This window comes from Ambystoma mexicanum, chromosome 5q, assembly GCF_040938575.1.
Source record: "Ambystoma mexicanum isolate Mex_15411 chromosome 5q, UKY_AmexF1_1, whole genome shotgun sequence".
Classification (NCBI taxonomy): Eukaryota; Metazoa; Chordata; class Amphibia; order Caudata; family Ambystomatidae; genus Ambystoma; species Ambystoma mexicanum.
In genome coordinates, this window is record NC_090933.1 from 160,970,721 (window position 1) to 160,990,961 (window position 20,241).

General features: G+C 51.1%; 1 protein-coding gene across 2 annotated transcripts in view; it reads right to left on the reverse strand.

Moving 5' to 3' along the window:
* Window positions 1-20,241, reverse strand: part of LAMA1 (laminin subunit alpha 1) — a 679,286-nt gene that overhangs the window by 517,858 nt on the left and 141,187 nt on the right. For both annotated transcript variants that reach the window (XM_069620697.1, XM_069620696.1), the window contains exons 2-3: window positions 15,314-15,484; window positions 14,521-14,633 (exon numbers count right to left, since the gene is read on the reverse strand). In XM_069620697.1, coding sequence (XP_069476798.1) covers window positions 14,521-14,633; window positions 15,314-15,484 — 284 coding nt within the window. The remainder of the gene's footprint in view (window positions 1-14,520; window positions 14,634-15,313; window positions 15,485-20,241) is intronic.

The following is a 20,241-nucleotide window of genomic DNA, read 5'->3' on the forward strand; positions in this document are numbered from 1 at the left end:
ACTGTTGTTCTCCAGCATGGGTCTGGAATGGATTCACATGCTCATGAATATTCCCCGTCGTCAGGCTGGGAATCCTCGATAAAGAAAAAATCAGTATCAGTTTCGTTTCTGATCTGTCTTTCGTAGTAGTAACCAATCACTGATCTCTGCGTCATACTGACCACAGCCAATGACTGCCCTCTACCTAAGCCCCGCCTCTGGCAGCCATCTTCAGATTTGGTAGCACGTGAAGAAGCAGTATGACCAAGTGAAGAGCCGCAGAGGGGTAGGCGGGAGGGTTCGCATGTGAATCCATGCCAGACCCATGCTGGAGAACAACAGTTACAGGTAAGTAACTTGTTCCTTCTCCAGCATGGGGTCTGGCATGGATTCACATGCTCATGAATAAAGAATACATAGCAGTACTCACATGCACAACCATGGGAGGTGGCAAAGGCTCAACATCAAGCATTACATCAACTCAACATTAAGCAATTCTTACCTCCTCACCAGGCTCACCTTAGGCGTACAGGTTGCGCAGCACTGCTTGGCCGACCCTGGACTCCTCCCTGGAATCCAGATCGACGCAGTAGAATTTCGTGAAGGTGTGCGTCGACCTCCACGTAGCAGTCCTGCAGATGTCCAGCAAGGGCACACCAGATAGGAACGCCGTGGTAGCTGCGATCGCTCTGGTGCAATGGGTTCTCGGACGGCCAGGCAGCGGTCGGTTTGCCAACCGATGACAGTACATGATACAGCCGGAGAGCCATCTGGAAATGGAGGCCTTTGAGAGAGCCTTCCCCTGATTGACAGGTCCAAAGTTCACAAAAAGTTGTGACGTCTTCCGAAAACACTTCGTGCGGTCCACGTAAAACTTCAGCGCTCTAGCCACATCCAGCGAGTGCAAAGTCCTTTCGGCCGGCGACGAAGGCAACGGGAAGAAAACAGGCAACACCAAGGGTTCGTTGAGGTGGAAGTCCGACGGCACCTTGGGCATGAAGGAGGGGTGCGTCCTGAGCACTACCCTCGTGTCGTGAAAAGTCAAGTACAGGGGCTTGCAGGAAAGGGCCTAGATCTCTCCCACTCTTCGTGCGGAGGTGATGGCCACAAGAAACGCTGTTTTCCACGACAAGAACTTCAACGGAGCCGCCTGCAGAGGCTCGAACGGAGGTCCCATGAGCTTTGTCAGCACCACGTTGAGCTCCCACGCCGGGGCCGGAGCCTTCACCGGCGGGAACGATCTGAACAGTCCCTTCATGAATTCTTTCACCAGACGATGAGACCACAAAGACGTCCGCCCCGTGGTTCTGGTGTATCGGGAGATCGCAGCAAGATGAATCTTGATGGACGCGTGCGCCAGTCCAGCCTTGGCCAGCGTCAGAAGGTACGGCAGTACCTGGGGAGCCGTAATCCGTAGAGGGTTAATCTTCTGTGCGTGGCACCAGACAGAGAACCTCTTCCATTTGTGTCCATAGCATTTAAGAGTTGAGGACGCCCTGGCCTTTGCAAGAACCTCTCTGCAGTCGGCCGGTATGTCGTATCCTCCAAACTCTAACGCTGCAGGAGCCAGGCCTGCAAGTTCAGCGACTTCGGGTCGTGATGGAGGATGGCGCCTCCTTCCCTGGAGAGAAGATCCGCGTCCACTGGCAGCTTGATTGATGGGGACGCTGACAAGTCCAGAAGGTCCGGGAACCATATCTTCCTCGGCCACGCAGATGCGACGAGGATCATCCTGCACCGTGACCTCTTGAGCTGGTTGATGAGCCGGATCAGCAATGGCAATGGAGGGAACGCGTATAGAGGAATGACAGAGAAAGTAACTAATTATTATGGACCTCAAAAACCTACCTAAACTTCATGATGTTCCGGCAACACAGTCTAGAAAAAATTGGACTGTATGCTGATGAAATATAAAAATAATGTCGATTTATTACAAAATGTACCACAAATGGTTAAAACATCAATGGACCCACAAACACCAAACACAGTGGAAGAATATTAACAAATAACCTAATACCTAGACCTATCGTCTAAACAAACTTCTTACGTAATTGCACAAAACACAACAAGACTCAAAAATAAAACAATAAACATTCTACATGTGTTTAAAAAAAGAAATTCCCGACATGTTTCTGTTCATCAACGACTCAAACGGTTGAACATTCATCAGGGGAAAGCTTCTGTAAATATGCTGTAGACTGCTTCAACACTGTGCACAATGGGTCAGTTTTCACATCTCAAAAATGGATGTAATCTTAACTGTATAATTGCTAGTACAGTGTGCCAATAATCAGAACTACACGACACACCAATCGATGGGTGCATCTATTGTTTCAAAAAGCGCAAGTAAATTGCCGTAAAACTTGATCCGGGGCGCTTTAGTCAAAAACCAGGTTAAATCCGGAGGTCGAATCTCAAGAAAAGGATCAACAACACTATTTCAATCCGATCTTCAAAGTGTTGATATCCACACTACCCTGAAGGAGGTTGTCTCCACATAGAGTTTGTATCGGGGAAGAGAAGGCGAACAAACGGTGAGTTCCAACAGGTCGATCGCCAGATGTAAACCTCCTGATGGAGGTGGTGAATCAATTCAACCGGAGGGCACGACCTCTGGGGTGTCCCAATGATCCTAGTCACTGCGCTTTCTGGATTCTGTTTAGCGCCGATACCTGAATCCACCCGCCGGCTAACAAAGCAGTGCATGCTTATTTGTTACACCTGCTTGCGAGCAAAGAGAGAAGCAGGATTACGGCCACCTTTTGGGGGACATCGTGGTCTTGAAAAACATCAGGGACGTATTAACTTGGTACCTTTGCTCTGCCCATTTTTGGACCGCATTGGAGAAAGCGCAGTTTGGCTTGATTCCCCACTTGGAATCCAGCAGTTTAAGAAACAGCCTAGATCTCGGCAAGACACTACCGAGTCTATGTAACTAGGATCATTGGGACACCCCAGAGGTCGTGCCCTCCGGTTGAATTGATAAACACTGCACGGAGCTCCAGGACGTTGATATGGAGGGACTTCTCCGTCAGAAGCCAAAGGCCTCTCGCGTGCAGATTTTCGCTGTGTGCTCCCCTCCCTTCCAGGGAGGCATCCGTGGTCACTGTCTCCTGGTGGCCGGGGGTCTGGAAGTCCATGCCCGCCGTCAGATGCGCGCGGGTGCCCCACCACCGGATCGCTCATCGGAAACTCTCGTCGAGTGTGATCCTCTCCTCGAAGCTGCCCGTCGTCTGGATCCAGCGCGCGTCCAGGAACTCGTGCAACGGGCGCATCCGGACCCTGCACAGGCGGATGAGATAAATGCAAGAAGACATCATTCCGAGGAGGGACTTGATGGACCTCACCCTGGCCGCGTCCGCAACCAGCATCCGCTGCACCTTGCCCAAGATGGCCCTCGTCCTTTCCTCCGACGGAGAGGCCAGAAGCGACACTGTGTCGAGCTTCGCTCCCAGAAACAGTGCGTCTTACGCGGGCACCAGGTGGGACTTGGCGTAGTTTAAGGAGAATCCCAGGTCCGTGAGTAGTTGGACGGTCCTTGCCATGTGCTCCACGGCGAGCTCCTTCGTCTTTGCTCGGATGAGCCAGTCGTCCAGGTAGGGGTAGACGTGGATCCCCTCTCGGCGCAGCTGCGCCACCACCGGTGCGAGGCACTTGGTGAACACCCTGGGTGCCGACCTCAATCCGAAGGGAAGGGCTCTGAACTGGTAGTGACGCCCCTGGACCACGAACCTGAGAAACTTTTGGTGTCCCTTTAGGATGGGAATATGGAAGAAGGCATCCTCCAAATCCAACGACGACAGGAAATCGCCCTCCTCCAGTTGACCCAGGACGTGTTGGAGGGTGACCATCCGGAACTTCTGTGCCTTGATGAATTTGTTCAGTCGTCGTAGGTCCAGGATGGGACGCCATCCTCCCGTCTTCTTCTTCACGAGGAAGTATCTTGAGTAAACTCCGGAGCCCCGAAGCCTCTTTGGGACGAGCTCGATGGCGCCCTTCTTCAGCATCGCCTTTACCTCCAAGAGAAGTTGAGGGACGTGATGTTCTTTCCTGGCCACAGGGGGGATGCGCGGGCACCTCTTTAGAAACTCGAGCGCGTGACCCTGAGCTAGGGCATCCAGCACCCAACAGTCGGTGGAGATGGACTCCCACACGCTGACGAAGCTCGCCAGCTGGCCTCCCACCGGGGTGCTTCGGTGGAGGCCCGACCCCGCGGCCGGTCAGTCCTGCTTCGACGAGGCTTTGCCGCCTTGTCCTCCTTGGCGATGACGGCGGGGTCCGCCTGACTTGCCTCGTCCCCTGTAAGCTTCCTGTGACGACGAACGGGCCGCTTGACGGTAGGTGGAAAATACGCCGCTGGAACCTTTGGAGGCACCCTGTTTGCCTCCGCCGCTCCGAAAGGGCGGCCGCCGTTGCTGGAGAACCCCAAGAGCCCGGGCCGTCTCCGTGTCCGCCTTGATGGCTTGAAGGGAATCGTCCACTGTTTTCCCAAACAGGTTGTTTCCGTCGAACGGCATGTCCAAGAAGCTGGTCTGCACGTCCTGACGGAAGTCAGTAGCCTTGAGCCATCCACGCCGCCTAAGGCACACGCCGTTGCCCAACTGGCGAAATCCAGTGTCAGCGATGTCCGTCGCAATCGTGATGGCGTGGTCCGACGCCACCTCTCCTTCCTGCAAGATCTCTAGGGCTTCCGCCCTCTTGTCGTCTGGTAGGAAGTCCAGCAGGGGGGCCAGTTTGTACCACAACTCCCTGTCGTAGCGGGCTACGATAGCCAAGGCGTTGGCCACCTTAATCGTCCTGCCGACGAGATGACTCTGCGTCCCATCGTGTCTAATTTCTTTCCCTCGCCGTCCGGCGGGGAGGTTGACGTAGAGGCCGTGCCCCCCCGGCTTTCTTCCTGGCCGCCGCGGAGACGACCGAGTCCGGGGTCGGCTGTGCCCGAAGGCACAAGGGGGCCGCGTCCGGGACCCGGTACTTCTTCTCGTACCGATCCCTTCTAGCCGGCGTCGTGGATGGGTTCTTGAGGAGGGCGAGGCCCTCATCCCAAATGTCGTCTAGTAGAGGTACAGCGAGGACCGTCTTCCTCTTGGTCTCGCGCCGTTGATAAAGGAAGCCTTCCTTCTTCTTCTCTTCCGGGCAGAGCTGGAAAAGCTCGGATGCCCTGGCGATCATGGAGTGAAACGATCCAATCTCGTCGGGCGGGGAAGCCCGGGTGGGAGGTGACGACAGGAGATCCTCGTCGTAAACCTCGTCGTCTGTACCCGTCGCGGCCGTGTCAGTCCCCGTATCATCCCCACGTGCCGTGGACGGGGAGGAGGGTTGAACAGGGCGCGATGGCTGAAAAGGAGGTGGAGGATGAATCCTTCTTCTCTTAGGGGGAGGGCTCCCAGAAGGGCCTGGCTCCGGGTCCCCCGTCGGGAGCAGTTCCTCCGTTGGTGGTAACGGCAGTCTCGTCCTTATCTCCGAGCATAAGGACTGTATAGCCAACAAAATGGCCGCCGGGTTGTCTTGCGGCACTGGTTGAGGGAGATCCGACGGGCGATCAGGAGCCCCGTCGGCATCCTCGACGCCCTCGTCGTCTTCCAAGTCGGGGTCCCTCCCGACAGGATGGCCTTCTTCCACGCCAGAGCCGTGGCCTAAGACTTCGATCAGCTCCTCCTCAGAGGTTGAGGCCGAGTCCACGACGACCTCCTGCCCCCCCTTTTTCTCCGTCGGAGGTTTCACGGGGGTCCTGTCGATGGGCATGAAAGAGGACTCCCTCCGCGGTGGCAGGGAGATTCTGGGCCCGGGGTCGCCACCACTGGTGTAGCCTCCACAGGCTGAGCCAGGGCCGCCGCGACTGTCTCGATAGAGGCCTTGGCCGGATGGATCAAGGCTTTCACCACCTTAGGTGCGCTCACCGCCTTCTCCTTGGGGGGAGGGTCACCACCTCGCTCCCCCTCCGATGGGGCCTTAGGGCACGACCGGGGTCTCTCCAGGAGCTTCGCCGGGTGCTCAGCCTTCCTCTTACCCGAGCCAGAGCGTTGGCTCGTGGTTGATGGCGCCGGGGAGGATGCGCCCTGCCTGGCGCCCGTAGAGCCCGACCGTTCGGCGCTCCCGGTGCCAGCGGACTCGCGGTGCTTGGCCTTCTGTTGGACCCCCGTCGCCGGGGCGCCCTCAAAGGTCTTAGAAGACCGCTCGGACTTCTTCTTCTTCTTCTCGCCTGACGAGCTCTTTCCTTCCAGCCAGTTGGCGAGACGTTGATGGCGGTCCTTCATGGTCCGCTCCGACATATTGCCGCAAAACGCACAGTCCTTCTCCACGTGCGTCTTGTCCTCATGTAGGCAGTAAAGGCAAAGGGAGTGTTCGTCCTCCTTAAAGACATTCTGAAGCTGGCATCCAGGGCAGACCCTGAACAGCTTTCCGGGCGTCGAGCTTCCCTTCTCCTGGGCCATGTCTGAGATGGGCCTGAGAAACTTCTGGAGTCCTCCAAAAGCGTGGCTCGACAAAATCTTCACCCTTGAGGGGCGTAGACGAATCCGACACGGGTCCCCGTTGATCGGATGAAGAAACGGTGGAGCTTGAGGCTCTTTTGACCGAAAAAAGAGAAATTTTTCTGAGAAAAAACATGAAAAAAAGCACTAACGCTCGAGAGCAATAGCACGAGGATCCCAACACTTGAACGTGCGGTAAAAATCTGAAGATGGCTGCCAGAGGCGGGGCTTAGGTAGAGGGCAGTCATTGGCTGTGGTCAGTATGACGCAGAGATCAGTGATTGGTTACTAGTACGAAAGACAGATCAGAAACGAAACTGATACTGATTTTTTCTTTACCGAGGATTCCCAGCCTGACGACGGGGAATATTCATGAGCATGTGAATCCATGCCAGACCCCATGCTGGAGAAACACCTTAACCTCACCAACAGATTGCACAAATGCGCTTCAGTGCCCTGGAGGGATACAAACTTTTTTGACTTGGTCTATGATTTATAAAAAGTGAATAGTTTTAACAAGAACTTGCTTTAGCTGGTCTAGGATTAAATGCCCCAGTGATGAATTAATGATAAAAGTAAAACCTGGAAGATTCTTTTTGCCCTATTTGTAAAGATGGAATTAAGACACCTGTGAACTTGTTTTTGTCCCCCTGTTTATCTTTGTCTCTATGTTGTGGGTGGCATATATAAGGCAGCGCAGACCTGCTTTATTACCTGCTTTATTTTTTTTTTAAAGTAGGAATTCTAAAGGATATGCCGGGTCACACAAAGAATTTGTTGAAGGAGTAATCAGATTGGGAAAATAATATCTGAAAGCAAACCCCCAATATGCTCTTGATTATTACGTGAAATTGTTTTGTAGACAGATGACTGGGTTGTAGGTAGTATGGAATTTTAAAGGCATTGTTCATGTTTTCACCATACTTTATTCAATTAATGTTTATTTCTGTACTTTTATGGACACTTTATTTTAAAAATAAAGTTATTGCGTTGAATAGAGTGGCCATTTTCATTTCGCCAGTAGAATTGGCCTTCTTTATTCTGCTGCGCAAATACAGCGCCATGTTCAACAACTCATTCCACATCGGCACCCAGTAAAAACCATGTGTAACTGCTGAACTCGGGAAATTCAGGTGCTCTTGTGCATTAATTGTGAATCAGAAATGCATGATACGAGTTAATGTACTTCCCCTGCAATGTAATGTACTGTTTGCAGGCAACCTGAAGAGCATCAGGGTCATGACAATGGCATTTAGGGACTATACAAATATCACATAACATTAGATTACATTACATCTGGCTGGTTATGACAGGTACTTTACTCTTAAACGGAGCCCTAAGAGTATTTGATTATTATTAGCATTGCAACAGAACATGTGTGACAATTGACTTTGCAAATTATGAGCTGGTTGTGTGTGGATCTAGAATCATGGGCTGAAAGTTACCCTTTGAGGAGGTGGTACCATGTGAACTGTATGGTTGAAAAGACTTGCCTGACATTCTACATGCTAACAAATCTGCATGGAAATCTGGGGAATAAGTCGTACATTTTGGAATCTCCCGAAAGCAGAACGGGGGCGCATTCTGCGGAACTGCAGGATCGAGGTATTAGTGTTTAATATGTGAAAGCTTAAACAGTCTTAGAAACACATGTTGCCACCTGGTGTGGAGGAACATGGAATCACCGTCACATATGCTAAATGTGATTGTATGGATGGCAGGGGCCACAAAGGGATATGTTCCACCAGGGAGTTATGAATGACATCTGATAAGACAATGAGAGTGAAGCTCGAGTTATCTAGGATCCCACTTGGGAGGAGTCAGACATAGAGTACAAACTGTAGTTGAAAGACGCTAAGCTATTATATGTGTTGTGTATGGCCACTGCATGCCCATTTTCCATCCCTTGCATGGACACGCCCTACAGGGGTGGGATTGGTGAGGCATGAGGGACCTATATAAACACACAAAACAAGCGTTGGCAATGCCAAAAGTTTGGGCTTTTGTGTACACATAGGAAATATGCCATCTCTCCTTTGCTGCACTCTATTTCAATAGTGTTGCTTATAGATGGTGTTTATCGCCACCTAATCGCGAAAAACGAATAATACCACGCTCCCCCTCATACCCCTGCGGCGATGTGATGGCAGTTGATTGTGAATTCTAAAGTCCTGTGACATCACAGCAAGAGGATGAACCAGTAAGAAATGGAAACTGTTGAAAATAGGCAATGTGATGTTAGCATTGCATATTTACTTGGTAAAGCGAAGACATTAGTTGTTCATAAGCTGAAAGGTTGTATGCATTTAGTTCTGTAGTAGGTTTTTTCAGTTTTTTTTTTTCCCCTTTCTCTTGGTTTAGTAATTATGTGCCGGTGTTTCTGTGCTGGCGTTTCTGCGCCCTGCATTTGTGCTTGTAACACTTCTATGTGGTTCGATACAAAGTGAATCAGAGAATACAAAGAAAAACATTAAAAAGTTATCGCAAAGGACCTGACACAGCAGCCGTGTTGAAGCACCCACGATTTAAAAGACAAAGTAGGGTGAATTCACAACATTCGGCGTGCTTTCAACATCTGGAGCTTTCGACATGCAACTTTGATCCAACTCCTTCTAGTAGCCTCCCTTGATGGATACGCCAATCACTGTAATTATTTCAGATCAAAGGGGGCTGGCAGCTGCGGAGATGGCCTGTCATTTTGCCGCAGCCCGGGGGCGTGCTTCAGATCCGCCCTTCCTCCGCGCGACTTCCGCATTCCCAAAGTATGCGTGTACAGATGTGGGCCCCGGTCCATTGTCGACGGAGGGCTCTTTGAAATGAATCAAGGCAGTAACCCTCATGCAGCTACACATTTCTAACAAGGGAGTGTGCGGGTTATTTCTAAAACCTCCTACACGTGTGCCATGCCTGCCCTCATAAAGCAGTCCCTTGCTATGGTGGTGCAATCACCGCTACCTTCGCTGGCATAGCGTTCTGCTTGTGGAATGCGCATGCGCCTTTTCTCGCAGCTTCTTGTTAAAGATGGCCTCTTCCACTATCTGTCTGAACAGCTGCACATTACTGGAACCGATTGGGGTCCCAGCAGGAACAATATGCACCCTTATTGTTGATCGCTGAACATATGTTCTCCATAAGAACAGTCTGTTCTTTTTTCCCCAGACTCTAGTTAATTAAACGTTTATTGCTTGAGCCTTTGGTCTAGGAATTGCCGCACAGCGCCTAATCGAATCAAGGATCTCCGCTGGAGAAGAGAACGAGGCCCAGGGAAGGCTTTCCCGGTGGAGAAAGAAGCCGGATCTCTGTTCCTGTAAATAAAGTTCAGGTTGAGAATGTGCTGAGTCAGCAGCCAGCATCCTTCCCACAGAGCAGGTTCCAGTCTTAGCAGTGAGCAGGGGAGAATTCCACTGAAGACAGACTCCAGCATAAGAGCACTGTCACCAGGGTCGGGCCGGGGCATACAACCTGCAATTCATTCCTTTTGTGATAAGACTGTTGGAGTAGCACCCAAAGGGGAGTTTTTGGTTGCATGCGTGACAAATTCTGCATTTTAAAGGATATATACTCAGTAACACTGTTCAAAACTACTAGCCACATAGTGAAGTAATTAAGCAAAGTGGCCCACTTTGGCCATAAAACGGGCCCATTTTGACGGAAAAAATCAGGCCCAAACTAGCATGTTGCACCTGCAAATCGGGCATTGCCCTGTTGCCATGTAGGGAAGTGCGAGCCCGACTCCCACCAACAGTCATTGGATCTACAAGAGTCACGTGGAATGGGGCAATCGTCTCTACCAGGTTGCTGTTGGCTTTCCTTTCTTGTCGTTGATCAGTCCATCTAGTAAACCAGCTTAAAAGACACCTATTGCCAGCTAAAAATAACTGCCAAGCTCTATCGTCCCACCATGCCAACAGGTAACCAGACAAAAAAAAATGTAATCGCTTTCTTATATTGTGCTTTATGCCGCGCACACTCCACCCTCAATGCCAGTACCGGGACTGGGTATCGAACCTTGCTGCTCAGTGTAGTCTTGTTTATAGGACCAACGTGTTGCCCCTGAGCTATTCTTCCCGCAGAAGGTCTGCAGCTTCCCATAACCTCGGCGAGCACTTGGAGACTAGAGGAGAGCCATGAATCACTGCAGAAATCACTAACTCTGTTGTTCTCCTCATTCCTTTTGTCTCCCTTTCTACATCTGTTCTCGTCCCTTTTCCCATTGCAAGCTATACAGAAAACCTAAATGCATCACATTCACAATCAGGTGTGTTGCTAGCTCTGGAAAAGATCAGGGCCTAAGCTAACGTCGGGACTGGCGGGACTCGGGGCTAGCTAGCATTTTGATTGTAGCACCTGAGCTTCTATCCGGGTCTACAACAGCTCCCCCTAGCAACGCCTTTGTTCACAATTACCATCCAACAAGTGCAGAGAGCAAAACCCATAGAGTGCTTTAAACACGCCCCTCTCCCTTCACCCCTAAGATTACACCACCTCTAAACTACAACAGTCATCCGCCCACGATTCTCATAGGGCAGGGCACTTTCCACTTTTGGAGGGCTAACATTTTTTGGGGAGGGTAAACGCACACGATTTAACAAAATGGAATTGAATCGGGAGACGAGCCAGAAATTGCCTTAAAAGAACAGGGTGCTGCACCCTGAAAATAACGATTGAGGCATATCAATGCTAGACAAAGGCGCATACCCCTGGTAGGACCTTGTGTATGGCAAGCTATCTCCCTATTGAAAGACACTCTTAGGCAGAACAAAAAAAGTGCCAGGCTATTATGCAAGTCTATGCAAAAAGGACATGCATACTCGTCCTTGGAATTTAAGGGGTTAATGCAGCTACTTCAGCATGCTTTACACCTTTTGGGGTTTCCAACTGAACATAAAACGTTGATCCATCTCCAACTAGAAGCCTTTCCTGATGGTGAATTGTGGTAAGCATTACCCTGAGGCCTTTACATGCAGGCCATCCCATCCACTGCGGTAGTTATTAGCACTGAAGACTTGATGAAGATCTGCATCACAGCGGAAGGCAAGTCTAAATTCCAGATCTCCCCACCATGCCACTTTGCCCACCTACTTGGCACTGAGCCCCCTGCACAGGAAGGAGGGCTCATCACTGACCTGTTGTGTGGGTCTGGCATTTGGCACATTAAAGAGGTGTTCGGAAGTTTGAGTGAGGTTTCACTGGAACCCGGTGTATTTGAAGCAAAGTTGACAGGATGTATTCCCATCTTCTGTGCCCTGTGATTAATCTTGCAGCCAAGTTGTCTGCTCATTGTAGGCCAGGGGTGCAACAAAACGTACATTTCGGGGGAGGGGGCCAGCTGGTAATGGGACGGGCCACATCTGAAACTGGGCGGGGCAAACTTGGAGGCTCCCCCTTCTCCATTCTACCCCCAAGGGTTGTCTAGCGTGGGGTCCAAGCAGTGGTCGAAGTGGGCGGGAGCGGTCGAGAGCGGTGCTCCTCTAATTCTTTTAATTATGTTTTACCGTTCCTATACTTTTATTTTAAAAAGAAACCGTTCCAGAAAGGTTTCGTTTTAAAATGAAATTGTAGGAAGAAGTTGAAACTTGCACTTTCAGTACTGCACAGGACGTTTCCTTAAAGAGCAGGCACATGTGTTTTGCGTTTTTTATTGTGCATGGGAGGGGGCGCGGCAATGAGGTCTGTGGGGAGCGGTGCAGGCCAGTAGGGACCATAGTTCCACTACTTCTTTTCGTACATTTCGATCCGTGGATCCATGCATCAAATGGTACATTTTAAAGAGCAATATGCCAGTCAGAATTTATATTTATATTTATGATGAGAAAGTAATTGGATTTAAAGACAACATACACATTTAGTTGCTTTGATCATTTTTTATATCTAAAGCCCAGATCAGGCATTACCTTGTAAGCAAAGACCAGCAGGGGGACCAGGCTGTAATGCAGTGTGCCACAAATACAACTTACACATGAGATACAAACCATACATTTCTTTTCATTATACCATTATATGCCAGTATAAAAACATTTTCAAGCTGGCTGTGCCCATACATTTCCATTCTGGCTGCACCAAAATATGGCAATATTCCCATATATGAACAGAACCTGTTAGACACTAACAGGAGACCCAATGATGCACTCCTATAGGGACAGCTCCTTGGGCCAGTGCGCACACACACAGACAATTACACAACATTCACTCTCTCATTTAAACATACCATTCACTGTACACTCACTCACAAACATGCACACCCAGCCCCCATACATCATACTCATCCACACACACTCACTGTTTCACTCACTCACACACACAATACACACATTACAGAATAAATATACACACTCCTTGCACACATGCATACATACATACATACATACATAGATAATGAGCTAACATGCAACACCCTTTAACATCGCTAGTTTCAGGAAAGGCGTCGCTTGCCTCTCTGCCAAAGAAAAAGCGTGCACTCTGCCAAAGAAAAAGTGTGCACTCCAGCCACCTCCCCACAGATGTGGAAGAACACATAACGGTGTTTAAATTGTTGATGCATTTGTGAAAATCCATGTTCCTGCAAGAACACAGTAAAACTGGTACACTGCCTGCTTCAGGAAAGGGTTCGCTCACCTCTCTGCCTCACAAAAAGCAAGTGCGCACATCAGCTCCCTCCCCTTAGATGTGAAAGAACACATAACACTGTTATAAGTTGGCACACACCCGTGGGGATGGGGCTGATGTGTGCACTTCATTTTTGTGAGGCAGAGAGGTGATGGAAGCCTTTTTTAAACTAACAGTGATGCTGTTTGTACAAATACATTATTCTGCAAGAACACAGTAAAACTTTAACGCTGCCAGTTTCAGTAAAGGCTTGCGTCCCCCTCCATCTAACATAAAACAAGGGCAGAAGCCCCACCCCTCAAGCACATTTCGAGGGGGTTAAAGTCTGGGTAGCCCAATGGCGTTGTGCGCTTGCAGTAGGCATCCCGGACTTCCACACAGACGGTGTGTAGCTGTGAAAGAAATTGGGCTTGAGTGGCAGAGAGGAGTTAATCTTTGGAATTGTAGAGTTGTAGATTGTGAAGTGGCTTGACTAGCCCAAAACATGTGTGTGACATTGCTGTTGTAAGATCTTAACTATAGCTAAACAGTGAACAGTTTAAGTGAGGCACACTTTTGTGTATGTCACAGATCCTGTAGGAGGCAGCTGGTGGCCCCAATGTTGGCACCATTATGGTTCCCTAAATGCCACTCTAGTTTTGGAGACTACAGAAGTTCCATTGGCCCCCAAAAGAACTGCTTTCATGCTTCACTCTGATGAGAAAGACTCTATGATGGAGTTCCTTGTCTCCTTTGAATATCAAAATGGCAGATTATAATTGGAAATGCCTTATCAACAATTCTTGGATGCTCCTCAAAATTCTAAATGACAACTTAGCTAATTAAGTGTGCTAACATTTCAGTCTGTATTAGTCCATATTTATTTTTTGCTCATTTTATCTGTATTTATCGACACGTCATTAATTTTTAAAGGCCCTCTGTTATGTTACTTTCAACAGACATTGTACTAAAAGGCGTGAGTGATAACCTGGAGAGCTAAGCAGGAGCCCTTCATTTCTGCTTTACCCCATTGTTTACAAACAAATACGGAGAGGAAAAAAGGCATTTCGGTCTGAATTATGTGTAAAAATGGAAAACTGGGAGCCTTACCTATAACGAGCTTAATGCTGGGGGACCAGTCTCTAAGCGCGGGAGAAGGATTCGAACCTGGTTGCTCTGCTTTGTCTTGCTTCTAAAACTAACGCGTTGCATCTGAGCGGTCCTCTCGACCTGACCCACTCACCCTCGACTCCCACCCCTGACACTAAGACACCTTAATTTATCCTCATCATTCACCCTCGTGCTTATCCCCAAAATTCCAATGCACTAGTATTCTGTCAGTATTGTGGTCTGCTGGTTCATTTTTACATGTCTCATCGGCTGCACAGGACACTGCTGTCCCCTTTTACTGTACCGTGCATGTCACATTTACACAAATAACACATTACCCAGAGATGCAACACAAACCAAAATGGGCACCTACCTGCTTCAGATCCAGTGTGATGGTGACCCCGTGGTACTCTCTGCCGTTCTGAATGCTGGGACTTTGCCACCAGTTGTTAGTGCCATCAATGGCATTTGAGATGGGATGCTTCTCTGCAAAGGAAAAGCCCACACAAACAATGCAGTAAACTAACAAACGACCACAAAGTGCATGATTGACAGTCATTACCTCGGCGGATCCAGTAGAGACACTTAAGGATATACTTAAGGCACAAACCTCGCTAGAGGTGATTAGAACCCTGTTCACAGTGGGTCTGCATATTCTCTGTACCGCTGCTACTATACTGTAAATGTGTCATTTTCTTGCGCATTGTGACAGAGATTTAACTTGTGGATGGACCTTCTTCAGGCTCAATATTGGGCCACCAGCAAGTGTCTTCAGTCAAATACATGTACGCTGTATTACACATTGAAAAAGTTCCATTGTGTACTTGTTCAAGAAACAAACACCAACCGCACACTGACCAGAGGACAAGCTGATTGTTATAAACACATGTCGGGAGTGGGATGATCAGCCCTGATGAAAGCGAATTATCATGAAATCTACCCACCAGCAAAAAATGTGGCTCATTGCTTGCTGGTTTCCATGTTGGGTAGAAATTAATTTCAAAGCATAACAACGAATAAACGATCAAGTGAAATATATGGCTATAATTACATGCCAGTAAACCAAAAGTATACAAAACAAGACTGTACACAATCATAGAAGTCCAGGAGGATCCCAAGGCGGGAAAGTAAATGAAGCAGGGCGTGGGGCAAACATCTAGCCTTACCTTTGGGATTGGCACTGTTCTGGTCGCAGACGCGGCACTGTGCATTGCGTATCGGTCGACCCGGCACATGTTCCACAAGCTTGCAGAACATCTCGGGCCCATTTTCACCACAAGTCGCATTGGTGGTGATGTCTGCATTGCTGGCGAGATTCAGAATGGCAGGAAAGAGACCTGCAAAAAAAAGACACGTCTTAAAATGTGCAGTCAAAATGAGGTTCCATTTCCGAACATTATAGGCTTTTCCGAAAGTTCACAAAGGTTTTGGGCCACATTTCTGAAAGTATAATTGTTTAAAGTGTCAGTGGAGCAATTTGGGTATTCCCCTAAGAAACACATAAGTAATCGGAGGCCACGTGGCTACGTGGAAAGTGTCCCTGCACCTGTTTCAGGGAACTGCTTTCTTGTGATAAGAGTCAATAAAAAAACAAATATATATATGGAACAAGTTACTTACCTGTAACTGTTGTTCTCCAGCATGGGTCTGGCATGGATTCACATGCTCATGAATATTCCCCGTCGTCAGGCTGGGAATCCTCGGTAAGGAAAAAATCAGTATCAGTTTCGTTTCTGATCTGTCTTTCGTAGTAGTAACCAATCACTGATCTCTGCGTCATACTGACCACAGCCAATGACTGCCCTCTACCTAAGCCCCGCCTCTGGCAGCCATCTTCAGATTTGGTAGCACGTGAAGTGGCAGTATGACCAAGTGAAGAGCCGCAGAGGGGTAGGCGGGAGGGTTCGCATGTGAATCCATGCCAGACCCATGCTGGAGAACAACAGTTACAGGTAAGTAACTTGTTCCTTCTCCAGCAAGGGGTCTGGCATGGATTCACATGCTCATGAATAAAGAATACATAGCAGTACACAGATGCACAACCACGGGAGGTGGCAAAGGCTCAACATTTGGCATTACACCAAACTCAACATTAAGCAATTCTTACCTCCTGACCAGGTTCACCTTAGGCAAACAGATTGCGCAGCACTGCTTGGCCGACCCTGGACTCCTCCCTGGAATCCCGATCGACGCAGTAGAATTTCGTGAAGGTGTGCGTCGACCTCCACGTAGCAGCCCTGCAGATGTCCAGCAAGGGCACACCAGATAGGAACGCCGTGGTAGCTGCGATCGCTCTGGTGGAATGGGCTCTCGGACGGCCAGGTAGCGGTCGGTTTGCCAACCGATGACAGTACATGATACAGCCGGAGAGCCATCTGGAAATGGAGGCCTTTGAGAGAGCCTTCCCCTGATTGACAGGTCCAAAGTTCACAAAAAGTTGTGACGTCTTCCGAAAACACTTTGTGCGGTCCACGCAAAACTTCAGCGCTCTAGCCACATCCAGCGAGTGCAAAGTCTTTTCGGCCGTCGACGAAGGCGACGGGAAGAAAATAGGCAACACCAAGGGTTCGTTGAGGAGGAAGTCCGACGGCACCTTGGGCATGAAGGAGCGGTGCGTCCTGAGCACTACCCTCGTGTCGTGAAAAGTCAAGTACGGGGGCTTGCAGGAAAGGGCCTGGATCTCTCCCACTCTTCGTGCGGAGGTGATGGCCACAAGAAACGCTGTTTTCCACGACAAGAACTTCAACGGAGCCGAGTGCAGAGGCTCGAACGGAGGTCCCATGAGCTTGGTCAGCACCACGTTGAGCTCCCACGCCGGGGCCGGAGCCTTCACCGGCGGGAACGATCTGAACAGTCCCTTCATGAATTCTTTCACCAGACGATGAGACCACAAAGACGTCCGCTCCGTGGTTCTGGTGTATCGGGAGATCGCAGCAAGATGAATCTTGATGGACGCGTGCACCAGTCCAGCCTTGGCCAGCGTCAGAAGGTACGGCAGTACCTGGGGAGCCGTAATCCGTAGAGGGTTAATCTTCTGTGCGTGGCACCAGACAGAGAACCTCTTCCATTTGTGTCCATAGCATTTAAGAGTTGAGGACGCCCTGGCCTTTGCAAGAACCTCTCTGCAGTCGGCCGGTATGTCGTATCCTCCAAACTCTGCTGCAGGAGCCAGGCCTGCAAGTTCAGCGACTTCGGGTCGTGATGGAGGATGGCGCCTCCTTCCCTGGAGAGAAGATCCGCGTCCACTGGCAGCTTGATTGACGGGGACGCTAACAGGTCCAGAAGATCCGGGAACCATATCTGCCTCGGCCACGCAGGTGCGACGAGGATCATCCTGCACCGTGACCTCTTGAGCTGGTTTATGAGCCGGATCAGCAATGGCAATGGAGGGAACGCGTATAGAAACAGGCCTTCCCAGGGGAATGACAAAGCATCGCCCATGCTCCTCGGCTGGGGAAACCTGCTGGCGAACCTCCGGAACTTGGAGTTCGTCGCCGTTGCGAACAGATCGATCTGGGGTGTGCCCCACCGTCGGAAGAGGCGGTCCACTAGATCCTGTCATAGTTCCCACTCGTGGCACGAGCGCAGCTCTCTGCTGAGCGAGTCGGCAATGGTGTTTTTTATCCCTGCCAGATGAAACGGCACCAGAAACATCCCTTGGGCGACGGCCCAATGCCACAGATCCTGCGCCTCCTTGGACAGGGCTGGGGACCTGGTTCCGCCCTGCTTCCTGATGTAGAACATGGTGGTGGTGTTGTCGGTGAAGATCCTCACCACCTTGCCCTTGAGGGACGGAAGAAAGGACCTGAGGGCCCTAAACACTGCACGGAGCTCCAGGACGTTGATATGGAGGGACTTCTCCGTCAGAAGCCAAAGGCCTCTCGCGTGCAGATTTTCGCTGTGTGCTCCCCTCCCTTCCAGGGAGGCATCCGTGGTCACTGTCTCCTGGTGGCCGGGGGTCTGGAAGTCCATGCCCGCCGTCAGATGCGCGCGGGTGCCCCACCACCGGATCGCTCATCGGAAACTCTCGTCGAGTGTGATCCTCTCCTCGAAGCTGCCCGTCGTCTGGATCCAGCGCGCGTCCAGGAACTCGTGCAACGGGCGCATCCGGACCCTGCACAGGCGGATGAGATAAATGCAAGAAGACATCATTCCGAGGAGGGACTTGATGGACCTCACCCTGGCCGCGTCCGCAACCAGCATCCGCTGCACCTTGCCCAAGATGGCCCTCGTCCTTTCCTCCGACGGAGAGGCCAGAAGCGACACTGTGTCGAGCTTCGCTCCCAGAAACAGTGCGTCTTACGCGGGCACCAGGTGGGACTTGGCGTAGTTTAAGGAGAATCCCAGGTCCGTGAGTAGTTGGACGGTCCTTGCCATGTGCTCCACGGCGAGCTCCTTCGTCTTTGCTCGGATGAGCCAGTCGTCCAGGTAGGGGTAGACGTGGATCCCCTCTCGGCGCAGCTGCGCCACCACCGGTGCGAGGCACTTGGTGAACACCCTGGGTGCCGACCTCAATCCGAAGGGAAGGGCTCTGAACTGGTAGTGACGCCCCTGGACCACGAACCTGAGAAACTTTTGGTGTCCCTTTGAATGGGAATATGGAAGAAGGCATCCTCCAAATCCAACGACGACAGGAAATCGCCCTCCTCCAGTTGACCCAGGACGTGTTGGAGGGTGACCATCCGGAACTTCTGTGCCTTGATGAATTTGTTCAGTCGTCGTAGGTCCAGGATGGGACGCCATCCTCCCGTCTTCTTCTTCACGAGGAAGTATCTTGAGTAAACTCCGGAGCCCCGAAGCCTCTTTGGGACAAGCTCGATGGCGCCCTTCTTGAGCATCGCCTTTACCTCCAAGAGAAGTTGAGGGACGTGATGTTCTTTCCTGGCCACAGGGGGGACGCGCGGGCACCTCTTTAGAAACTCGAGCGCGTGACCCTGAGCTAGGGCGTCCAGCACCCAACTGTCGGTGGAGATGGACTCCCACACGCTGACGAAGCTTGCCAGCCGGCCTCCCACCGGGGTGCTTCGGTGGGGGCCCGACCCCACGGCCGGTTCAGTCCTGCTTCGACAAGGCTTTGCCGCCTTGTCCTCCTTGGCGACGACGGCGGGGTCTGCCTGACTTGCCTCGTCCCCTGTAATCTTCCTGTGACGACGAACGGGCCGCTTGACGGTAGGTGGAAAATCCGCCGCTGGAACCTTTGGAGGCACCCTGTTTGCCTCCGCCGCTCCGAAAGGGCGGCCACCGTTGCTGGAGAACCCCAAGAGCCCGGGCCGTCTCCGTGTCCGCCTTGATGGCTTGAAGGGAATCGTCCACTGTTTTCCCAAACAGGTTGTTTCCGTCGAACGGCATGTCCAAGACTCTGGTCTGCACATCCTGACGGAAGTCGGTAGCCTTTAGCCATCCACGCCGCCTAAGGCACACGCCGTTGCCCAACTGGCGAAATCCAGTGTCAGCGATGTCCGTCGCAATCGTAATGGCGTGGTCCGACGCCACCTCTCCTTCCTGCAAGATCTCTAGGGCTTCTGCCCTCTTGTTGTCTGGTAGGAAGTCCAGCAGGGGGGCCAGTTTGTACCATAACTCCCTGTCGTAGCGGGCTACGATAGCCAAGGCGTTGGCCGCCTTAATCGTCCTGCCGACGAGATGACCCTGCGTCCCATCGTGTCCAATTTCTTTCCCTCGCCGTCCGGTGGGGAGGTCGACGTAGAGGCCGCGCCCCCCCCGCTTTCTTCCTGGCCGCCGCAGAGACGACCGAGGGGGCCGCGTCCGGGACCCGGTACTTCTTCTCGTACCGATCCTTTCTAGCCGGCGTCGTGGATGGGTTCTTGAGGAGGGCGAGGCCCTCATCCCAAATATCGTCCAGTAGAGGTACAGCGAGGACCGTCTTCCTCTTGGCCTCGCGCCGTTGATAAAGGAAACCTTCCTTCTTCTTCTCTTCCGGGCAGAGCTGGAAAAGCTCGGATGCCCTAGCGATCATGGAGTGAAACGATCCAATCTCGTCGGGCAGGGAAGCCCGGGTGGGAGGTGACGACGGGAGATCCTCGTCATAAACCTCGTTGTCTGTACCCGTCGCGGCCGTGTCAGTCCCCGTATCATC